Source organism: Pundamilia nyererei, unplaced genomic scaffold, assembly GCF_000239375.1.
Source record: "Pundamilia nyererei isolate P.nyererei 1_Seehausen unplaced genomic scaffold, PunNye1.0 scaffold00491, whole genome shotgun sequence".
Taxonomy (NCBI): domain Eukaryota; kingdom Metazoa; phylum Chordata; class Actinopteri; order Cichliformes; family Cichlidae; genus Pundamilia; species Pundamilia nyererei.
This window is the reverse complement of record NW_005187892.1, coordinates 132,646-146,774: the sequence shown is the minus strand read 5'-3', so window position 1 is coordinate 146,774 and position 14,129 is coordinate 132,646. Positions and strand designations below refer to the sequence as shown.

Here is a 14,129-nt window from a genome sequence, read left to right as displayed (position 1 = left end):
TTAAGTTGCCTAATAATTCTGCACTCCCTGTAGTTATGGTTATGGCGTTAAGGTTTTGTTTGTGGTGTTTCCACTTCACAAACTATGACATCGCAACAATGTGATTGTTGGAAAATCCATTTTTGGTTTGTTCATTTTTAAAATTAGAACTCAGCCAGAACTTACCAAGGTGTCTCACGTGCCACATGGGGTCAATGCTAGAGTGGCGTTTGTAAAAAACAATGAGGAGTGGAGGAGTGGTAACGCTATCTGCGAGGGTTTTACCGTATAGATCCTCCCTGAGAAAAGGAAAACATCACGGTTTTAAAACAAAGAAAGAGATTCACTGGATTAAATTTCAAGGTACATGTACAATGACAACAAAGGTCTATTCTATTCTAAATTCATGTTTTGTAACTAAAAGTAGGATTTTTTTCCTTTGTTTAAAGTCCATTCATTATTGCGCCAGTCTGAGTCACTTACTGTGTGTTGAGCTCCATCCAGTGCTCCAGCTGCTGGGTGATGTTTTGGTTCTTCCATTCAGTCAAGTTGGCAATGAAGACCCCGGGATTGAAAGAGCACGTGTTGGCTCTCATCCCCAGCTTCTTGATAGCTTCTTTCTTGAAATCCAAGAAGCCAATGTAATTATTCTGTTAACAGAGATTTGTCATCTAATTAAGCATCACAGTGTATGATATTCTTAACTTTTTGTTTTACTCTGAAAAGCTCTTGTGGGTCATGCCCACCTGATTTCCCGCACCACGAACAATGCCTTTGGCAGATGCCGAGTCACAGTCATCAGAGAAGGCTGCGGCATGTCCTGGTTTGAGGTTGGTTTCATAGAGCTCCTGAATGTCACCTGAGAGCCAACAGAAAAGAATTTACTGATCTTAAAAAAAAAAAAAAAAAAAGGGGGCCTCATTTCATAACCAAATCTCTTCATTTCTGGAGACTTCTCACCTTGTACGATGACATCATCGTCCAAATAGATAGCTTTCTCTGCTTCGGTAATGTAAGCAGGAAGATAAAACCTGGCAAAGGTCAGCTGAAAAAAATTACAGTTAAAACAAGTTTTAGCTAGTGGGGAAGGCATGCAAACAACATGTGTATGCCTGTAGTTGTCTTACTAGTTTTGCAGCCTCCGGGGTCTGAGGATCCTTAGATATCTTCCCATTAAGTAACTCAGGCTTAAAAATTACTATCTTATATTTGACACTGTTTAGTCTAGTATTACTCAGCCATGCTCTGTAAAATAAAGAAAAGGACAGGTCAAATATGACCAAGTTCACAAACTCCCACCTTTCTGCACCTAAGGAGAGAGACGTGCTGAAATATCTTACTTTAAGTGAGCGACGGTTTCATTCAAGGTCACGATGTTGAAGACAACATTGGCTTTGCTGTTCCTGTACACACTGTTCATGGCAGCAACAACAGCACCAAGTCTGTCCTCAGCAGCGGTGATGAGAACAGGAATCTCCTCACCCGTCCTTGCCGAATTCAAGTCTGGAGACAGTTCAGACTCAAAGGGAAGAATCAGCCCTTCATCTGCACATAAAGGCACATTTAAAAATGCATTACATCAACTTTTTGTATGGCTTTACTTAAATTCACCTAACTGCTCCACGCAAGAGTGTGTGCCCCACACTACAGTGAAGACTCGAACACATAGATAATGACCATACCTGGCTTTTCTGTGTGCAAAAAGTCACTGAGATTGAGGAGATTTCGCTGGACTATGATGAGGAAGGCAACAGCCAGCAGCACAAGAATGATCACGTTAACTGAAAGACACAGTAAGTATATAGTCCTCTCATTATTACTCTGCAAGTTTTCTATTTCTGCTTTTCACACACTCTGCAGAACTAGTTACAGCTAAGCTGCAAATGATTCAAACTGACCTACCTCTCCTCAGTCCCATAGTAATGATCTCATCCGTCCCTCCAGCACGTGAAAGGAAAAGAAAACAAACCAAATAATAAAAAGGTTAAAACATAAACATCAGAGGTGGTTTGCGCGCAGAAGGCGCAGGATCATCTGGCAGTTAATGAGGACTGCTGCTGTACCGCTGCGTGGCAGAAACCTCATAAACACGAGAAACCACCCGCAAACTAGCGGACATTAGCGTTGGCTTTTAGTACGTTAAAACAAACAAAAGTTTTGCAATTTTTGCAGAGTTTTAAGAAGAATTCACTTTGAAACCAAACTGCCAACTCAACATCATCAAATCCGCCCCATCCACACGCCTTCGCGTAGTAAGAGGTGTCTCTGATGTGCCTGACTGAAAAAACTACATCTTGTCGCGTTTTACTAACACAAACGTGTCATAAGCTACGTTTTTTATATATGTATGTATAATATATACATACATATATAAAAATATATATGTATGTATAATATATATCTATATCTATAACGACTAAAATAATGGAGCCACATATTTTGACTGGCACTTGTGTGGCCAATCATATATTCCCACAAACACTAAACCCAAATTTGACTGTACCACGTACGGCTTCGTCCAATCCGTATGCGTTGTAGATCTTTGCGCTTGCGCGATTTCCTCCGCTGTAATTGGGTCCTTTTCGTTTACAGACGTATCTTTTTGAAACCGGAAATTCAGTTCCTTCGATTTGTTCTCGCTAATTCTTTCAATTTTATGGTAGCTTATTTCATTTGGAAACATGCTGCCTATATTCAAGTCTATCCCCACGCATATGGTAAGCGGTAATTGGGTTATTTGATCAGAAACTGCACGGTCAGGCTCGCACTGGCTTTCGTGCATGCTGTGCTATTGAGCTAAAGTTAACCTGTCTAACGGTAGCTGATGTGTCTGTGGCTACGCAGGTAACAGCTGTTATATGATTTATCCCCTAAACCTAAAATCGTGAAGAAGATCATTCTTCCTAATTAAGAAGATTTAAAAGATAGATTTACCATATGACTCAGCAGCTATTAGTTGGTTATTGATATTGCAAATGCATTGTCTTACCTAAAGAAGCTTGATGTGTGTGCTCGGACCCATAAGACAAACTCATTACTACACTGCAACCTTCAGTCAGGAATTGAAGGGTCTTGGTGTTATATTCATCTGCACACTTTACACTGAAAAAAAGCTGTTTTAATGACGACATTGGTACTTGTTTCTGTTATTGCTTGTGTGTGTGTGTGTGTGTGTGGGGGGGGGGGGGTTAAGTAGCATAGGAGGGCTTAAGCAATCATGGTGTACATCCTTTTCACGTATAATAATAAGAGATTCATTGACACACACTCCTCCCTCCCCAAACAACTGTTTTCCAGGATTATAAAGGTCAGAAGCTGGCAGAACAGATTTTCCAGGGAATAATACTCATCTCAGCGGTAACTAACCAAAATTTCACACAATCTTTTTTTTAAATTTTACTTGAAGTTAGATTTTAAGATATTTGTGTAATTGTTGCAGGCGATTGGATTTGTGTACGGTCTGATCATTGAACAGTTCGGGTGGACAGTGTACATTGTCTTGGCTGGTTTTGCTGTCTCCTGTGTGGTAAGTTTGCCATGATAGATACATTGTGCACCTGTTACATGTTTCTGTCCTTGCTCTCCTTTCAGCCTGAGAGGAAAACATGTCAGAATTAGACACATTGTTGTTTTCGCTTGTTTTTTCACACCTGTCCAGCCCTTTAACAACATCCATCATAACTTAATTTTGGGTCTGTTCTTTGCTTTAGTTGACCTTGCCTCCATGGCCTATGTTCAGAAGGAATCCTCTGTCCTGGCAGCCGGCTTTACCAGAGAGCACTGCAGAGCCCAGCCAAAAACCTCAGGAAAGCACCAAAAAGAAGAAGCACAAATAACTCGCAGGCACCCCGTATCTGCCTGTTAATACATCTTTTTATATTGGATGTTGTACTGAAGTCTTGCAATTCACATTTGAAGCATTTAGTAAGAACCCTTTGTTACAGTGTTACCCAGTAATGAAACCTGTGTTTCACATAATAAACACCTGATACAGTCCATGTTTTTTTTTAAAATTATGTTTATGTTTGGGAATGCTGAGAATGCACATGCAGTCATCTTGTTTTAGTTCTTTTATCAATTAAATGTTTTATTCTGGTTTTCAACATAAAACAAGAACAAGAAAAATAAACAAGAAATACATTAAGGATTTATTAGAAATTGTTCACATGTTAATATCTACATCTAATTTACATTATTTTGGCTATAAGAAAATACAATTGAGCAGTAGGGGGAAGATTTAGTGTCCTCAACAGATGTAACCATTCTAGAAATTCTGGTTTGCATTATAAATAAGGTGATATTCCTCTACAGCAAATGGAAAGACAGCGTGCTTAAACATGACAAAAATATTTGCATAGGGATCTGGAAAATCCTTAGATGCTTTCACATTTTGTGTTTATACTGAAATTAAGTTTTAAAAAAAGAGAAAGAAATTAACTTCATTTACATGTGATGTACACAATAAGATTATATCTGTATGACAGTCCCATGACAAAACCTGCAGTCAGAAGTGAGATCTTGCATGTTGTCTGGAAAAAAATGTAACAGTCCCAAACAATCATGTTGGGACTGTTAGTAAAAAATGCCTTTGAGCAGTTTTCAATTCAGTCCATGTTTGAACATGAATGCTGGTATATTTCTTGCAAAGACCATCTTGATGTGCGTCATCATTTAAGATTTGTTGCTCCAGCTTACTTCGGGGTTTCCACACAGACGATTGTGAAAAACATTTAAGCTTTCATATATAGTGCTTTTTAAATCTTAAAGGCCATATCCTCAAAGAATTTCAGCTGCCTCACCATTACAGCATAGGCTTGGTACTTCTCATCTCCCATTAGGTTGCGAAGGCACAGCTAAAAAAAAAAAAAAAAAAAGGAAGACAAGTGGGGTCAGTTTACTGTGAACTGGCATGTTTATCTGTACATGATCACGAGTGGTGTTTTAATGGCAAATTTGTTAGTCTCATTAGATATTCTGAATGTACGAGGCCATGAAAAAGTATTCACCTCCTTCCTGATTTCTTAGTTTTTTCCATATTTGTTATACTTTCATGTTTAGCAACATCAAATTCCAATATCTGACAAAGATATTTCCAAGTAAATGCAAAATATGGTTTTTGGATTATATTTTCATGCAGGAAAAAAGCTACCCAAACCTACTTGGCCCTGTGTGAAAAACCTAAAACTAATAACTAATTGTGCCACCCTTGGCAGCAAGAACTGCTATCAAGTGAAAACTGACAATAAGTCTTTCACAAAACTGGAAGAATTTTGACCCACTCTTCAGCCACAGTGGATGGTTTACGGTCATGCCACAGGATCTCAATCAGATTTAAGTCCAGACTTTGACTAGGCCACTCCAAAATTTTCATTTGGGGTTTCTCCCAGCTCTCCCATAAACTTTGACGTGAACTGAGAGAAGTGAGGCCTGCACTTGTTTAGATGTTGTTCTTGATTTTTTTAAAACCAAGAAGATTGGTATACGGTAATAATGTTTTTCTCCTCTCCACTACTATATGGTTTATTAAACCTTGACCTATCCATGTAATTTTATCTTGATATTGGATGTGTTTTACCCACTTCTCTTTTGGCGTCATCCTCCTCCTCCATCACTTCCAGCACTTTGTCCAACAGCTTGACCCCCAGGCCCTTCACCACATCTGTTCTCAGACGTTCTATGGCTCTTCTTATTTTGGCCGGACCAGATGGAGAGCCTTCTGAAGTGACATACATATTTAACACAATGGAGTTTCATAAAGACTGACATATTGCAAAGGGTTTGAACAAAGCATCTAACCTATTTGACCGAGTGACAAGTTCTCCGCTTCCTCTCGAGCCTTCCCATGAAGCAACAGGGTATCCCTGTACTTCCTGTTCAGTTTAAACTCTGGCAGTGCGGTAGAGCCAAATCTGCCTCTGTCCCCCTCGCTTACACCATCTCCAACATCCATTCTCAAAGTCTGAGTCATCATATTAACTAAGTCGTGCATGTCGCTGGATTCAGTCTTTCTGCAGAGAGACCACAAAACATGGATTATAAACACGTTTAAGAAAATTTAGGTTTTGGTTCAGTTTTATGATTCAGCTAAGTTGCACTCAATTCTACTGCCGTATGCTCTTACCTTTCCCTGCAGTCTCCTTCTGAACGCTCTGTGGAACTTGTGGATGAGCTGCATTCATCTTCATCTGACTTTTGCTCCAGCAGTTTATCCTGCTGATACAACACAGATATGTGTTTCAGACTCAGTACGATAGGATCAGATTAGCCTCACAAAGGCAGAATTTGCAGTGGGTCACTCTCAGTCAGGCCAGTGCCACAGTCAGTATGTAATGTAGCTTACAAATGAACAGTAAAGTCAATGCACTGTCACAGTGGGTGGCGTGTCTGTACCTTACTATTGGACTCTGCAAAAGAGGCAGACACAGATCGAGTAAATGGGGCACTGTCGTGCTCAGCCTTGGTGGACGTGACATCATAAGATGCCCTCCGTACAGCACTAACACCTGGGGAAGACAGAAAACTAATCAGAGACAGAAATGTAGAAACAAATATTAATTTCTGTACATCCTTTTGTTTGTTTTGCAACAAAATGCTCCACTTTGAGTTTCGAGTATCATACATGGTTGTCTGGCACTCTCTTGGGACTGCCTCAGTCTTCTTCTCTCTCTTGCAGAGAGGGGACGATCCTAAAAATAAAATTTGATAGAACAATATTGCATAAACTATGAAACATGACAAGAATGAAAAGAGAAATAACCTTTCTGCCCCCACAGATCCAATTACACAGTATGTAATTGGATCTATTTGTTTGTCTGTCTGTCTGTTGGTTAGCAGACTAGCATTCACAGTTCGAGGTGATTTCATTTTGGTGAAAATCAGTAAAAACTGCTCCCCTATTATAGATCATCTTCAAACTTTACAACAACATTCTAGGCCTTGGGATCAGCTAGATAGATCAGCTAAACATTTGACCTTGACTTTCATTGTTAGCACCCAAAGTAAAGATTGACCTTGAAGAAAAACTTTCAAGAAATTATACTGAATAATGTAACATATGAAATGGAGCTGAACAACATATTTTCTTTTTTTTCCAATACGACGGCCTACAATGTCAAATGATGCCATAACAGGCTGACGTCATCATATTGTAATAAGGAAATAATAAAATATCAAAGTTTGAGTATAGCCTTGGCCTTGCTCCTGTTTTGACACTGTTCTCTTTACTCTTGCTGACATTTGTTTCTAAGATGTAGAAGACTAAAAAATGCAGATATAGATAATCTGTTATCTCTCTCAAAAACGTTATGTCTTAGGCAAAGCAAATGTTCAGAAATTAAAAGCTGTGGTTTTAGGGGAATGCCCTCACCTGTGGTGCTGGTAAAAGTCCATCATTATGGGAGCTAACTGATTCTGAGGTCACAGTCACATCAGCTTTCTTGGTCTCCGAGTTCCTCCTGCTCCTCTTTTTCCCCTCCACAGCTACAGTATCAACAGGAAGCTGAGGTAAAGGTCTAAGAGCGGCCACCTTGGACTGAAAGGACAAAACAAGATACAACAACTGCTTTAATTAGCCTAACTCACTCCTTTGTTACTGTCACGCATGCTGGCTGGCTAGCACTGCGATAGAAAGTGGTTAGGAATAGATCTTAACCAAAACAAATGCTAAATGAAATTTGCTGACTGGAGAGTCAGTGAAAGGTCAGTGAAAGAAGATCAGCAGCACATTCTTGAGAGCATCGTTAAGAAGGCAACTGGATTTCTTTAGGTTTGTGAAGACGGTTCGCCTCTCATCCAACAGGGACTCTCCTCCGATTATTTTACAACTGAAGAAGCGTCTTGGATGAGAGGTGAAACAGCTTCACAAACTTGAAGAATTCCACTTCCCTTCCTTGTCAAGCTCTTAAGAATGCCTGGATGATTTTGATGACTGAGAACCTACACAGACACATTCTTTTTTGTCTTGCCATTCCTTTAAAATATCATTAGAACGATAATGATTTCAGCAACATCACTCCTGTATCAGTCTTTACCTTGTCCTGGTCCTCATGTTTCTGTCTTGTGTGCTTTCCTCTGTGCTGCTGTGATATAGATGGTTCTGATGATAGGTACAGAGGAGTTAGACATGTAGCAGCTCGATCTGGCTTACTGGCTTGTAAGGGAGATTCTTCCTTAACGGGTTCCTGAAAAAACACAAATACAATTGCATTAACACGAGGCAACGTGTTCTATACTATATCTGCATTATTTAGCACTCACCAGTGGTGGAGGGAGTGGCTCTAACAGCTTTTCAGTAGATTCTAGGCTTTCCTACAGAGATATAATTGAACAAATAAAGCAAACACCGAACACTATAGATGAAAACATCAAAAGAAGGTACTTTAGGACACTTACTTGGATGTCTGAGGTAGGTAGGTGTGCTGGAGCATGCTTGAAAAGAGTCACAGTGTTGTTCTTATTGTCTGCATCTGCTTCTAGAACCTCGTTTTCTGGATTTGGGTCCTGTGGATCAGCTTTTTTCAGTAACTCCATGGTGTCATCCTTATCATCCATATCTGAAATCTTATTCTCCCCCGAGATAGATAACTTGTCCCCAGGGTTTGATTTGGCCTGTCGCTGAAAGTCAGACAAGTCACCGGCCACCCTCCCTTCGTCTTCTCTCGTGCTGCAAACACCTGATACAGACTTCAGAGGGGGCTTTAGTGGCGAAGGAGGGGGAGAGGGATCTGGTTTCCCTCTCACCTTGCTGTCTTTGCTCACATTGTGCGTGAGAGGTTCATTAGCTGCCCGGTGATGCGACACGACAGGCTGGGGCCTCTGCACCTGTCTCTGTATCAGGTCATTGTCCAGCTGCACGTGGATATCAATATCGATATTGCTAACAGTAAGCAGGGATGCTCTGAGAGCATCAGGTGAAGAGGGTTTGAATGGCGGAGGCGTCTGGATGGGAGTGCTGTCTACCACACCGTTCCGGCCTTTAAAGTGTTGCGATTTGTCGTCTTTCTGAGTTTAACAACAAAAATAACAATCACAGAGGGTTCCTTGTTTATATGAACATCTTTAACTGAATCACAAAAAGTTTAATAGGAGTGTTCTTTCTATGTAGCAGCTATATCCAAGTAGAAAACAAATACTTTCCACAAAGGGGGGAGTTTTTTAATGAGCGCAGATGAGATGAAAATAAGAAAACTCAAAAGAAAGGATTGACTGAGTATCATTACCATTACACACTGATATGTGTAGGCTTCCATCAGTCTACCACTGTGTAAATAAAAATAATATAAGTCATAGGATTCATTTTATTACGGTAAATCAGTATTAGTATTCATCCTTAACTTACCCGCTTTACCCTGGCACGAGGTTCAGGTTGTGGACTGGGAGCCAGCCTCTCAGGCTTTGGCTGACATGACATCACAGGTGACACACTGCTGGTCCTACAATCACCACTGCCACCAACAGGTCTTTTTCGTGACTTGGCAGTTTTTCTGGGGAAGTGAAAATCAAGACACATAATAAGCCTTTAAGAACAAAGAGATCACTGCACAAAGAGAGGGGCAGAAATGATCAGGTTATAAAAACATACAAAGAAAATTTCAAAACACCATTTTTGATTTTTTTCATTAAAATGACTTAGAGGGAACTTACTCTTTTGTTGCCTCAAGGAACATGGCAATTTGTCGTTTTATGTAGGGCTGCCGGAGAATGAGTTTGACATCGGGCCTGTCTTCAGGTCTCTTAGACAGCATGCTTTTGATTAAATCTCCAAGCTGGGGCTCATACTTACTGGGCATCTGTGGAAGCTGTTTAGAAACCCAGAAGACAATTATCACCATTCAGAATAAACCACATGGGACAAGTGTTAATTAATAAAAAACAAATCCAAATGGTTGAAGACACCTATCAGTCACACAGAAACCACAGTCTGGGCTTGTAAACAAGTGAGCTTAAGTGACACTCACAAAATCACCCAAACGTTTTAGGCTCATTAAACTACATTGTGGTATAGATATTATTTTGATATAATATATTAAAATGGATTTATTCAGTAAGGAGTTCGCATGTTCTCCTCCATGTCTGTGCGGGTTCTCTTCAGATAGTCCAGCTTCCTCCTGGAGTCCAAAGACATGCATGGGCTAGGTTAACAAGTGATTCTAAATTGACCATAGGTGTGAATGTGAGTGTAAACAGTTGTATGCTTCACTGTGTTAGCCCTGTGGCAGACTGGCGGGTGTTCCAGGTCGTAACCCAGACAAAGATAGAGGGATAGATACTGTAACTTACAATACTTTACCTAAAGAAAACATGAATAAAAAATGAATAATAATTTAAAAAAAAAACATAAATATGTTAAAATATAAAGCTCACCTTTCCCTCTACAATACGATACACCAGTGAGTTCATGTCCTTGGCATTGAAGGCGTGTTTCAGTGTAGACATCTCATATACACAGCAGCCCAGGGCCCAGACATCTGACTAGAGACAGAAAAATTCAACCCATAAAAAGATGTATGCATCATTATCATACAAAGTCTATGGGAGCATCATTCATGAGAGCGGACTTCATGACTTTGTACCCGGCATAATGTGACCTTTAAATTAAGTACTCAAAGCATAAGTACTTGTTAACTTGTCTACATTACTACTTGCAGTTTCTTTCATTTATAAGCTGGATACCTCAGCTACATAACATTTTGCCCTAATGTGGGCCAGTATTAGTGGATACATTCCTTGGTTATACTGCACAGTATGCTAGCATGTAATGAGCCAATAAAACACTATATCAGGGAAGCTAAAGTTACACATACAGTTTGGTGCCATAACCTATTTGGCAGAGCGCTAGCACTGTCTCACTTCTGTGGGAAAGAAACCTGATAGTTCATTTCTTACGTGATCATCCTGGCACACTGTCTCTGTGCACTGCCAAAGCTTTTCTTCTGCATTGAAACAAAAAACTTTTAATAGCTACTAAAGTCTATGTCTTTGTCCTGCTTAGAGAACAACTCCTCTATGCACCAACGGCCTGGGAACAACAATCAAGGAAATCCTATTTATGCATGTGCTAATGTGCCCTTTAATGAAGCCCTGAGAGTTGCTGTCTCCTAGCTGATGTATTTGACTCCATATACTACACATTTGTGTTTAATAAGTCATCCCAGTCCTTTACCCTGCTTATATAACTTCAAAGACAAGGAGTCATTTTAAACAGATATCCAAAATACCTTGTGGTTATAAGGTTTATTAGAGAAGAGTTCAGGACTCATGTAGTATGGGGTTCCTATGAGTGTGCTGGCCATATCATTCTGGTTCTCCAGTACTCGGGCAATGCCAAGGTCCCCCACTTTAATGATGTTGGTTTTCGTCAGGAAGATATTCTGCGTTTTAAGGTCCCGATGAAGAATGTTCCTCTCATGTAGGTACTGATATACAAAATAAGAGAGTGACTGTCGCTTTATGTGAATAAATGATGGAAAAAATGCATAAACTGATGCAGAACTCACCTGCAATGCCATGGCTATCTGGACAAACCACTCCACCACCTGCCTCTCGGGTAACAGCTCTCCTTTTTGTTGTTTAAGCCTGTGATAGAGGTCTCCACCTTCACAGAAACCCATCACAATGTACAGCTGGCAGTCATCTCCTTCCCAGGACTCCTTGTAAGTCACAATGTTGGGATGGCGCAGTTGAGACAGCAGCTGCGCCTCCTGCTCCGCAGCACGTCGTTCACGTTTGGAGGAGGTGGTCAAATTCAATCTCTTTATAACATACTACAAGAAACACAAACACGTGTGCTGAAAAACAAAACCTATGCACTTTGAATAGATTTTACAAGTCTATGCCTTTGTTCCTCTATAGACTAGCAGCCTGGGAACACCTTTAATGAAGTACACTGGTCAATAGTTGTTATGAAAAAATACATTAAAAAACAAAAACGAAACTATATGAATGCATACAAGTTTATTAGAAGATGCATTGAAATTTTTTATATTTTTAAAAGGCCAACCCCCCCCCCATGGTACAACGGGTAGCTCTGTCATCTCACTGATAGAAGGTGCCATACTGCTGCTTCCCCTATGACATCTTGAATAATGCCCAGCTCCCACTGTGACATATGTGAAAAATAAATTGGATGGATGGATCAGCCACTTTCAGACCTTGTTCCTCACATTGAAATCTGAGGAAATGTTTGAATATGAATATCTCGGAAACTATTAAAGACATGCCTGAAAATTTCACTGGTATTTCATAACGGGTCTGTAATTACGGAAAAATTAATAAATAAATGTCTGAGTATTGGCTAGTTAAAATATGAAAAAAAGAAAGAAAAAGAAGATTCAAATAGTCTTGTAAACTTATTTACATACATATTTGAACACATAATAAAATAACTTTCTGAATGAGATATGGTTCTATTCCAAAATAATGCTGAGAGAATTAATTTTAACATGAAATTCTTGGTCACAAAACGGCAGAAAATGCTAATTGCATCCATCTGTCACGCTGGATCGAGCAAATGTGCAAGTTGTACCACAAACAAATAAAAATATCAGAAGATGGTTTAATCCAAATGAAACAAAGTTCTGGAGTTACACATGGTACTCTAATTGTAACTGGCAAAGCATATCTCACAGAAATCATTACAAATATTCATGTACATACAAACTTTGGCCCACAAAAATCGTGTTGCAGGAGGTGATTTCATATATGCTTCATCGTGAAAGAAAACAAATTGTGCAATGAAAATCTGAGCTATAGGAGCAAAGAGTTCTGATTTATAAGTCAGTTATGAATGGACTACTTCACGTCTGTCAGACGCAATAATAGAGTATAGAAATATTATCATCACAGTGGTCAACAAGCTTAAGCTGTTGTTATAATGCCAAAGTTAGCAGAAACATTGGTTTTCAGTGGGTATAAAACCTTAACTCAGTCCGTGAGACTTTACAGGACTTATGCTAACTTTGTGCTAGCAGTACTTAGCAGGGTTTTAGGGTCTCTACGAAAACGTTTAGCATGTGGTTGAAAGGCGTGCTTATTTTAACATATCTGGGGTTTGTTTCCACTTACAACCGCTCTGTTTCTCACCTGTTTACGGTCTGTTTTGTGTTTCACCAAGTTCACCTCCCCATAGCTCCCTTTCCCAACGACCCTGATGAAAGTGTAATTATTCATCATTCCTCAAAACGCTTCATTACGAGGCCCGAAACGCCAAAAGTTTACAGGACCCGCTCCCGTCAAGCGTAACAGCTCTATTCAGTCCCGCATCCTGCTGTGAATGCGACGCAAACAAATCTGCTGGGAGAAAAAACTTCCCCCTAGGTCAGCGCCAGCGACGAGATGTTGGAAACGCAGGAAATCAGCCCTGCTGCACAGTTTTTTCGTCACTAGGCAACTGGTCGCTCACTGCCGATGATGAGGTGAGAGGGGGGAAAGCAGCGCTCAGTTTGTGACACAGCGCCACCTAGTGCCTGGAGTCACAACAAGAAGCACCTTCACCGCAGAGACGCTTTGTATGCGTTTCAGGGGACAGTGGCACAACTGTTCACCTAAAGCACCTTAATTCACGCTTCTACCCTTTGAGAGAAGAATACAAAGCGTAGAAGCCACCGAGGACGTGTGACCTGTTTAATTACAAATGTAGATGTTTAAAAACTGAAATAAAAAATGACTGAATAAATAAAACGAATAAATACATAAAAATACAAATAAAATGAATAACGAAACAAAATACTATTTTTTTTAAACAAAACAGGCATCAAATTAGAAGTCAAATAAAATTTCTAAGATCTAAAAAGAAATATTTATTATTTGTTTCTTGTTTCTTTACATAATAGCAAAACGTTGTATGTTTAAAAAAACATATTGGGAGACGTTAGGGTTTTCCCTTGATGACGCCACTGGTAGCACACTGGACCACTGCATTGGCTGTAACCTTTCTTTATTAAAATTACGAGTTATACATCTACTATTTCTGCTATGGCATGGAAATTATGAACCCTTTATAACAAGTCATATAATATCCTATTTTAATGTTTAAATCCCACATCCAACAATATAGGTCTAAGCTTTGTATCAGCAGAGAGAAAACTACATTTAAATGCAAATTTACACCTGACATCTGCAATGAGTGAGAACTTCAAGACACTTCAGATAAT

At 39.7% G+C, this 14,129-nt stretch overlaps 3 protein-coding genes across 5 annotated transcripts in view; 1 reads left to right on the top strand and 2 right to left on the bottom strand.

The window, feature by feature from the left end:
- glt8d1 (glycosyltransferase 8 domain containing 1) overlaps positions 1-2,239 on the bottom strand; it is a 5,636-nt gene extending 3,397 nt beyond the window's left edge. Inside the window, exons 1-8 of the mRNA XM_005753994.1 lie at positions 1,882-2,239; positions 1,662-1,760; positions 1,320-1,524; positions 1,107-1,224; positions 940-1,024; positions 726-838; positions 463-629; positions 166-278 (exon numbers count right to left, since the gene is read on the bottom strand). Coding sequence (XP_005754051.1) covers positions 166-278; positions 463-629; positions 726-838; positions 940-1,024; positions 1,107-1,224; positions 1,320-1,524; positions 1,662-1,760; positions 1,882-1,897 — 916 coding nt within the window. The 5' untranslated portion in view covers positions 1,898-2,239. The remainder of the gene's footprint in view (positions 1-165; positions 279-462; positions 630-725; positions 839-939; positions 1,025-1,106; positions 1,225-1,319; positions 1,525-1,661; positions 1,761-1,881) is intronic.
- Positions 2,240-2,501: 262 nt separating this feature from the next.
- Positions 2,502-3,975, top strand: spcs1 (signal peptidase complex subunit 1). Its single transcript, XM_005753990.2, has 4 exons — positions 2,502-2,696; positions 3,277-3,336; positions 3,419-3,505; positions 3,690-3,975. The coding sequence occupies exons 1-4, from the start codon at positions 2,661-2,663 to the stop codon at positions 3,813-3,815; spliced, it is 309 nt and encodes a 102-aa protein (XP_005754047.1). The 5' UTR covers positions 2,502-2,660; the 3' UTR covers positions 3,816-3,975.
- Positions 3,976-4,039: 64 nt separating this feature from the next.
- On the bottom strand, positions 4,040-13,367 carry nek4 (NIMA-related kinase 4). 3 transcript variants are annotated; one of them, XM_005753991.1, is made up of 16 exons: positions 13,060-13,367; positions 11,475-11,741; positions 11,196-11,393; positions 10,342-10,449; positions 9,622-9,776; positions 9,317-9,461; positions 8,371-8,979; positions 8,236-8,286; positions 8,010-8,159; positions 7,346-7,510; positions 6,599-6,665; positions 6,370-6,482; positions 6,101-6,192; positions 5,776-5,987; positions 5,559-5,695; positions 4,040-4,832 (listed from the first exon to the last, which is right to left on the bottom strand). In XM_005753991.1, the coding sequence occupies exons 1-16, from the start codon at positions 13,147-13,149 to the stop codon at positions 4,734-4,736; spliced, it is 2,658 nt and encodes an 885-aa protein (XP_005754048.1). In that variant the 5' UTR covers positions 13,150-13,367; the 3' UTR covers positions 4,040-4,733. The 3 variants fall into 3 exon arrangements, with proteins under 3 accessions (XP_005754048.1, XP_005754050.1, XP_005754049.1); XM_005753993.1 differs by having other exon boundaries at positions 5,559-5,692; XM_005753992.1 differs by having other exon boundaries at positions 6,101-6,189.
- Positions 13,368-14,129: the final 762 nt, after the last annotated feature.

What these genes read in the sequence shown, in the direction of transcription:
- spcs1 (XM_005753990.2), top strand. Translation starts at nt 2,661, where the DNA reads ATGCTGCCTATATTCAAGTCTATCCCCACGCATATG. An exon ending in AGTCTATCCCCACGCATATG is followed by an intron (nt 2,697 to 3,276) that starts GTAAGCGGTAAT and finishes ACTGTTTTCCAG; the next exon opens with GATTATAAAGGTCAGAAGCT. An exon ending in GTTTTGCTGTCTCCTGTGTG is followed by an intron (nt 3,506 to 3,689) that starts GTAAGTTTGCCA and finishes TCTTTGCTTTAG; the next exon opens with TTGACCTTGCCTCCATGGCC.
- nek4 (XM_005753991.1), bottom strand. Translation starts at nt 13,149, where the DNA reads ATGATGAATAATTACACTTTCATCAGGGTCGTTGGGAAAGGGAGCTAT. An exon ending in GAAGGAGACTGCAGGGAAAG is followed by an intron (nt 5,988 to 6,100) that starts GTAAGAGCATAC and finishes GTCTCTCTGCAG; the next exon opens with AAAGACTGAATCCAGCGACA. An exon ending in AGGATGACGCCAAAAGAGAA is followed by an intron (nt 4,833 to 5,558) that starts GTGGGTAAAACA and finishes TTTTTTTTTTAG; the next exon opens with CTGTGCCTTCGCAACCTAAT.